Source organism: Momordica charantia (genome assembly GCF_013281855.1).
Source record: "Momordica charantia cultivar OHB3-1 chromosome 7 unlocalized genomic scaffold, Mcharantia_2.0 BLBB01000007.1, whole genome shotgun sequence".
NCBI lineage: Eukaryota > Viridiplantae > Streptophyta > Magnoliopsida > Cucurbitales > Cucurbitaceae > Momordica > Momordica charantia.
In genome coordinates this window covers 16,156,449-16,165,255 of record NW_028275165.1, presented here as the reverse complement: position 1 = coordinate 16,165,255, position 8,807 = coordinate 16,156,449, and the positions used below count along the sequence as shown (strand labels likewise).

The window sequence follows — 8,807 nt, the reverse complement described above, 5'->3', positions numbered from 1 at the left end:
GATTTTATTAAGATTTCAAAAGTGTTTTTTTTTTTTCAGAAGTTTCTCATGCTTGTTAGTTTGGCCCAAAATATAAAAGCCCATTAATTAGTAAGCCCATAATGTTCCTGGTACAATTGTTATGGAAGCCCACACAGTTAGGTGCATTTGAAAATGGTTGGATTTTCTCTTTCAAATTTTTTTAAAATATGGTAGTTTAGTAATAAAATCTTTAATTTTATTCTTTCAAGCACCTTTGAAAATTGAAAACTTGACCAAATTTTTATAACAAAAAGGACATTTTGGATTTGTTTTTTAATTCAACCTTTCTATCCACGTCTACATTTACTTATTATATGTTATATATTGGATAATACGTATCAATATATTAAAGTACAATCAATTTCAAAAAAATTTTGCAAGTAGTAAATGTTACACTATCTTACAAATATTTATCAAGCGTTCCGACCTCGACAATATTTTTTTAGGTACAATCTTACTTTGTCTAACAGAAATTCATTGCAAATGACATTATTGAGAGATGACTAGGACACCAATTTTATTTAGCATGCATCGGGGAATATTCATTCGCATTTCCTCATTAATTATGTCTCTAACTTTTGTTAGACATTTTTTTTTTCTTTTGAGAAGAACTTAGATACTTAAAAAGGATGACACGTACAAATGGAGAAACAATTAAAAAAAACACCCACTTGATAGGGCAAAAAAGAACAAATATATATATATATATATATATTTTCAGAGTGATAACGTATTATATATTTACATCACACTTAAAGTTGATTTTACTTTTGAACTTTATCGCCAAAATACCTAATACCAATAAAGATTGGTGTAAAAAAAAAAAAAAAAAAACTCTAATTCTAACCAATGCACATGTTTGCATCTCCAGTATAACTTAATATTTATTTATTTTTAGTTCAATAATGGTAGGGTGAGGATTTAATCATCAACTTTAAAGAGACAATAGGTACGTTGTATACTTCGACTATCTTTACGATATGATTTTAAAGAAGGTAAACTGTAGAGTTAGAATCTATGACATGGAAAAATATTTCTTACCAGCCTTCACAAATGTGAAATTGGAGGTTCAATCTCCCATCTCTATATCTATTCTACTAAAAAAAATGAGCCTAACTCAACTCATAAAAGGACATATTGAGTCTGGAAGATCCGCATGGACCTCACATTTATATGGTACTAAGAAAAGAAGAAATAATTGCATAATAATTTCAATTAAAAAAATGCAACGTTAAACTTTAGGATGTAACAATGTAATTTCTATAGTTTAAAATTTGTTATAATTTAGTTTATATCATCATTTTTTCTTGAATATGCACAGTATCTATGGCTTAAAATGTATTATAATTTAGTTTCTATCATGAAAATTTATGTTGAGGTGCGAACTATGTTTGATGTCGCAACCATATTCCAAAGTCTATCAATCCATCCTTTCGTTTCTACATATGAATTTTATTTTTGTACACGTGCATTTTATTTTTGTACGCGTATAATCGATGTGGTTGTCATGTCAAATTTCCATTACACCGTATAAATTTTTTATCAAATCATTACAAGTTTTTAAATTAGATCATCACATCGTAAAGTTTATGAACTGAAATAATAACTCAGGACAAAAAAACAAATGTATTATTTAATGAATATCCAATTATCAAATTGAAAAGTTAAATTATAAGTTTACCTCTATACTTTTAAGTAGTTAAAATAATTATATTATTATGTCATTTCCATTTCCAAACTTTCAATATTGTGAGTCATATCATACTCACAATTATAAATTATAATATAAAAAACATATTTAGAAACTATTTAAAAAAGATAGAGACTAAACAAACACAACCATGAAAATACGTCCATCTCTATACTTTTGTAACATTGATTTTTAGTTCTTATACTTTCAAAATGTTCTTTTCGACCCCTCTACTTTTAAAAAGTGATCAATTTGTAGGAGTGTTCAAACAACCCGATGAACCTAACCCTAAGGTTTGGATTGGGTTGGGTCTTGGATTTAACCTTTAAAAAATCAGGCCAACCCAACCCAACTCGAATTTATACATATATGTGTATTTTTTTAAATTGTATATAATAATAATAATAATAATAATAATATTTATCTTTATCTTCAATGTCAATCGTCCATTTAGTTTTAATCATAGCATTTCATTTAAGGTTTTCAAATTATCTTATTCCATTTTGTATCTAAATCTTAACCGTTCATTTAGTTTTAATCCAAACTCATGTTGCCGCCGTGATAATTAAAAATTAAAAAAAAAAACACACGACCCGAAAAAATCCAAACCCAACCTGTGAACACCCCTACCAATTTGATTCCAATTCAAACCTGACGGTTCCTATATATTGTCAACCCGAAAATTCAGATTGGTTCTAAAACCCCTCTTAACTCGACTTAACTCCACCCAACCTGTGAACACCCCTATCAGTTTGATTCCTATTTGCAAAATTTCAACACAAACTTTATATTCAATAGAAATCTTTTAATAAAAAGTTATGCCTATATTTCAAAAAATTGAGCGAATAAAGTGTCGTGCCAAAATTAAAATTCGAAAACAAATGAGATAAAATTGAAAAGAGTAGGAAATAAATAATATTTTTAAAAATGGAAAGAAAAAAAAAAGTGTGGTGGAAGGATTGAAATTGAAAGTTTGAAAACTGTGGCGGGTAAAATTAAAAAAAAAACGGTCAAAGGTGCAGCGAATATTCCGTGGAATCGAGGAACGTATTTTGGTAAAAAGGGTAGGGGTAAAATGGGAAAATGGGGCCACCGGAAAACCACATAATGAGGTTTCGTTTGACCAATGTACATTAAAAACCGGCCTCGAATGATTGGCTTTGATCCCACTTTGACCCAACAAAAATTCGAAAATCGCCACCTCCCAATCCCAACCCTTTTTTAAACCCTAATTTCAAATCCCAAATCCCAAATCCCAATTCCCAAATCCCAAATCCCAAATCCTTTTCTTCTCTTCTTGTTTTTCTTTCAATTCAATCTTCTTCTTCTTCTTCTTCTTCTGGTTTCCGGGGAGTGCAGCCGCAGCTGGAGGAGAGAGAAATTGGGTTTCTCTCTCTTCTGGTTAAACAACGAATTGTTTTCCTTTTTTAAAAAGAATTTTTTTTTTGAATTTTCTTTTATGCCCAATTTCTGAAGAAGCTGTTTTGGATTTGGGTCTGGTTCTTTGAGGGGTGCGGTGGTTTCTTCGTTTTTTGGGACGGATTAGGGTTTCGTCTTCTGCTGGGGGTGAGAGGACGCGGCGGCCCAATTAGCTACAATGAATATGATGCGTCGTCTTAAGAGCATTGCTTCAGGTCGGACTTCGATTTCATCTGACCCTGTGAGTATTTTCATTTTGTATTTTGATTTTTTGTTGTATCTTCAACTTTCTGGCGTTGGCGTTGTGTTGGGTTGAAATTGGGAAAGTTTGTGGGGAATTGAAATGCTTGATCGACGAGAACATGGTCGAAATTGAAAGGGAACTCAGCTGATAATGAATTAATCTTCATTTTTTATGCCCTTTCAGCTTTCTAATTCCGATAATTTCTTGTAAGGAAATAGATCATTTGATGCGTTTATTAGTGGTCCTCGTTTAAGATCTATGACAATGTGTAACATTATACATTGTATTGTGTTGTCATAATGGAGATACTGTTGATGCTTCGGGATTCTGATGTTTACATTTCCATCAATTTTGATCTTTTTCTCATTACCGTGTCTTTTAAGGGTGGAGATTTTGGGATTAAGCGGGCTAAAGTTGATCAAGAAACTGAACGGAAGGTTGATGGGGTATCGGATGATGTCGGAAGAATTGCCTCTGGATTAGAACCGAATTTGGCTTCTACTTCAATGGACAATGCTGCAAGCACATCGAATATTTCATCAACGGCTGGAGCAGTAAAGTCCGGCTATGATCACCTTCCAAGAGAAATGCGTGAAATGAGAATTAGAGATGACAAAACCAACCATGATGAAAAGGTTATTCAGAGAGACTTTTGCTTCTCAAATATAGCTCTTGTTTTGTTTTGTTATCTTCCTTTTTTAAACAATCTCTCCATCTTTTCAATATCTTTCATGCCACTTTCTCCATGTACATTTGCAATTAAGTTGCTAGTATCTTGTATTCTTTGATATGTAGTCCATGTGGAAAACGTAACTTGGATACTTCTGCAACGTGGTAAATCAAGTGGAAATAAGTATTGAAATTTTATCTGCTATGATCCTGTTTTAGGATTTGGTGGAACCTGCTATCATTAATGGCAGTGGAACAGAAGCTGGTCAGATAATAGCAACTACAGTAGGCGGGCGGAACGGAAAACCAAAACAGGTTACTTTTAATTAGTCTGCATATTGTTTGTCATTTGGTTGCACATATCCTCCTCTCTATATCTCCCACGTATGCTCATAATCTCAGAGGAAGCTATGAAATAACTTATCGTAACCTTTTCAATCAAATCATATGGTATTTGATTTCTTGTAATTGAGGTGGAGAGGTGGTTGAAAATTCTTTGCTGTTGTCACCTTGTTGCAGACGATCTCCTACATGGCAGAGCGTGTGGTTGGTACTGGTTCTTTCGGTGTTGTCTTCCAGGTATTTTAATATGCTGTTCCATGTTCAACCAATACTCCTTGCTCTGGTTCCTTTCAGATCCTGAGGTTATTGCAACTTTTAAAATCATATGAATGTTATTGTAATAGGCTAAGTGCTTGGAAACAAATGAAGCTGTAGCAATAAAGAAGGTGCTGCAGGATAAGAGATACAAGAACAGGGAACTTCAGATTATGCGCATACTTGACCATCCTAATGTCGTTCAACTGAAGCATTGTTTCTTTTCCACTACTGATAAAGATGAGCTGTACCTTAACCTTGTCCTGGAGTTTATATCTGAAACTGTCTACAGAGTTTCTAAGCATTATATCAGGATGAACCGAAGCATGCCCATTATTTATGTGCAGCTTTATACATATCAGGTAAACTTTTCAATTCGTGATGAATTACTGTTGATTTGATGACGTGAGAAGTATTTTAACCTTCAATCTGGAATTCTTGCTGAATTTGGCTGTTGCAATCCTATGTATAAATGTAGTAACTTATGTTCTCACTTTTCCAGATTTGCCGGGCTTTGAATTACTTGCATCATGTTGTAGGGGTGTGTCATCGTGATATTAAGCCTCAGAATTTACTGGTAGGTCTTTTTCCTTTTTTCCCATCATCTGACAGCAACTCCTTTTGTTACTTTTTTTTTAAATGAAAAACTGAACTTGGGCAAATAAAAAGGCAATCCAACAAAAGGAGACAAACCAAAACATGAACTAACTATTCAAAAAGGGCTCAAATTGAAAAGAACAAGGCCTAATGGATAATGACAAAAACTCCCTTAGATACTAATTTTTAAAGAGTCATTAAACCTGGCGTGAGACAAAACCTCTTCTCGGGACCTCTCAACCCCCTAAAGTTCCCATTATTCATCTCAAGTCAAATGCTCCAAAGAAAAAAAGGAACAAAAATGTTTGTTGTGAGCCAAAACAAACCCCAAGTGACTTCTAAAAACAGTCCTAGATGAAGTGGGCAAACTAATAGCTCCAAAGATTTGATCCAAACTTAATGTTCTTAGTTTATAAAAATACTATGTCCATTCAGACCTGAGGATTCACTTTTTCGAAAAATGTGCATACAGTTAGTATTCTTAAACATTTTACTAGGGGATTTAAATGAGAATGCACTACCTGCATTCCATTCCAGAAATTTATTTGCACGTGTATGGCTGCTTATACTACAGCCCAGTCGTCAAATGTTGGCTAAAATCACCCTCAGGACCTCAACAATATGTTTTCATGTTAATAGCTATTAAAGCACACATTGTATAAGCATATTGAAATGGTAAGAGACTTCAAGTCGATATGTATTATGATGTTGAATTAAAATGTATTTACATAGAAGACCATGTCATACTCTGAATACAGAATTAATGTGGATGGAGTCGATAGAAATGTCTCCAGAAAAATAGGTTCCTCAAGTTGAAAGTTAGAGTACGGTAGAGATGACAGGAGTTGTCTTTTATCTGCTGATCATTTTCAGCTGCTCAATCGTGCAGGTTAATCCTCACACCCATCAGCTGAAGATATGTGATTTTGGGAGTGCAAAGATGTTGGTATGCATTTACATCTGAATATGGATCTGATTCTTTTCTGATGAAATATATTGATTTATGATCTGATGCGATTAATTTTTCAATTTCAGATGCCTGGGGAACCTAACATATCTTATATTTGTTCACGGTATTATAGGGCCCCAGAACTCATATTTGGGGCAACAGAGTATACCAATGCAATTGATATGTGGTCTGTAGGTTGTGTAATGGCTGAGCTTCTTTTAGGACAGGTAGGTCTTCATCTGAATTGCTGCCTTGAATATAAAGTTGTAGCTTGTAGGCCATTATCTAACTCTTATGGACTTTTGTGGTTCATGTAAAAACTGTCAACTGTGCATAGACTTCATAATCTTTTCATCATATGTTCATTGAGAATCTGTTTTTTCGGTGTAGCGTGGTTTATGCCGAAAAGAAGATTATTTAAATTGTTGAGTTATTTCTGTATCATCTTCTTGCTCTTTCTGATGTGCCATGGACATGTAAATTATTTGCAGCCTCTTTTTCCTGGTGAAAGTGGTGTTGATCAATTGGTAGAAATCATCAAGGTACAACCGATCTGTTGAATAATATCGATATCAAAAGAAAGTTGGGACTTATTCCTTTTTTCTGTTTCACTTTTCTAATTTTCTCTCATGGCTTTATGTCTCCTTTCTTTCACCCTCAGATATTGGGAACACCAACCAGAGAGGAAATTAAGTGCATGAACCCAAATTATACAGAATTCAAATTTCCTCAGATTAAAGCGCATCCATGGCATAAGGTCTCTTGCATTTTCATCAGAAAATTTATTCTTTTTTTTTTCCTCAGTCATGTTTGTTTACTACTATTAGTATTGTCATGAGGGTGGAAATCTTATTGAAGCTATAATCCCAGATATTTCACTCGAGAATGCCTGCCGAAGCAATCGATCTTGTATCTAGATTGCTCCAGTATTCGCCCAACCTACGTTGTACTGCGGTAAAAAACTTTACTCATTTAATGATGACTTTGTTTCTTTGAAATCACAAAAATTATTATTCCCATTTCTATGCCGCTTTCTAGGACAATATGATTATTTTTTAAATCATATTCTAATGTTTTGTTGTTTTGCAACGTGTGATGCTGCTGCTGCTATGAGTCAAATGTTTCTAGTAGTTCTAATGCCTCGTAGCAAGAACTCTATCACCAATATAGATGGATTTCTATGCCCATAGATAAGATTAGGGAAAATTACATTAGCACCTGAGTTTTACTCTTCTTTTGTCCTTGAATTTTCAAAATGCATGATTTAACCTTGAAATCGCACTAAATAGTATCATTATGAGAGATACCAGAGGTGTAAAAAGTAACTGTAGTGAAATTATTTCATAGAACTCTGGAATTATATCATATGCTTTGAAAATTTAGGAACAAGTGAAAGTTCAGAGACTACTTAGATGTCTATCGCGACACGTTCTGCCTGTTAATTATATTGTCAATGCTATCATTTTGATCATAATATCACATTGAAATGTGACACTCATAGTCTAGCAAGGAACTCATAATTTTATCATATGGTTGCTTATGGTCAATCTAACCATTAAGTGGCCTTTTTTTCTCTCCCTTCAGTTGGAGGCTTGTGCACACCCTTTCTTTGACGATTTAAGAGATCCAAATGCATGTTTACCCAACGGCCAAGCTCTACCGCCATTGTTCAATTTCACAGCACAAGGTAAAACCTAACTATTCAACATCATGTTCGACGCTTTGACAAGACTGCTTTGACAAGACTGTTTTTGTTAGTACTGATTTGGATGCGCTCGCAGAACTTGCTGGTGCATCGACTGAGTTGCGCCATCGCCTCATCCCCGAACACGCACAAAATTAAATTAATGTGAATATGGCCTCCTGGATAATTGTGCTTTGGCCAAACCAACCCGTAAAGATCATCCATTTGTAGTAGATCTGTCGACACTGTCATTAACAGCCTGCTCATACCACGGAGAGGAAACGGGCGAGAACTGCAATCGGTTTGTTCTCCGGGTGAAGGACGCAGGCACACTGGCTAACGAGGTTCATATAAAATTGTAGTGTTAACACTCAGCTTCTTGGCAGGTGTGTTTTTCTTTGACAGTGTATAAGAATCTACATTGGGATGAATAGGGTTCTTGGACGTGTATGTATACTATTCAATACGAGTTTTGCTTTTAGCAGAAAGAATCAGACCACCCCCCATTCAATTTATTTCTTATCTGCTAATTTATTATAAATATCTGCTTTACTGGCATTTCGAGGAGAAGAGCAAAAAAAAAAAATATATATACATATTTATATGTATGTTACTAATTACAGTCCTGACCTTACTAGCACGAGAGGTTTACTAATCAATGAACTTCTGAAACTTGCTTCAAGATAATCAATCAAGCCTAAACGCATGTCGATATTGATTGTTTGTAGGACTTTCGTTGATGGAATCCATCTAAAAACTTAGACTCCATAAACTTTCATAATCACAACAATTACAAAATAAAAAAAGAGCACGTGAGCTTTTTTAAGAGCATTTTATTCAATGAGGTAACGTTTTGAATCTATGACACATAAAAGACGATTAATATTTTTATCAGTTATATTAAGATTGGTAAACGAAATGAACTAGCATCGGTTTG

General features: G+C 34.1%; 1 protein-coding gene across 1 annotated transcript; it reads left to right on the top strand.

Annotated features, from left to right (window-relative positions):
• Positions 1-2,868: 2,868 nt before the first annotated feature.
• On the top strand, positions 2,869-8,385 carry SK32 (shaggy-like protein kinase 32). The gene is made up of 13 exons (XM_022300432.2): positions 2,869-3,371; positions 3,758-4,009; positions 4,263-4,358; positions 4,563-4,622; positions 4,730-5,002; positions 5,143-5,217; positions 6,127-6,183; positions 6,273-6,413; positions 6,678-6,728; positions 6,848-6,943; positions 7,057-7,140; positions 7,771-7,873; positions 7,968-8,385. Exons 1-13 carry the CDS (start codon positions 3,309-3,311, stop codon positions 8,027-8,029), a joined length of 1,413 nt encoding a protein of 470 aa, XP_022156124.1. The 5' UTR covers positions 2,869-3,308; the 3' UTR covers positions 8,030-8,385.
• Positions 8,386-8,807: the final 422 nt, after the last annotated feature.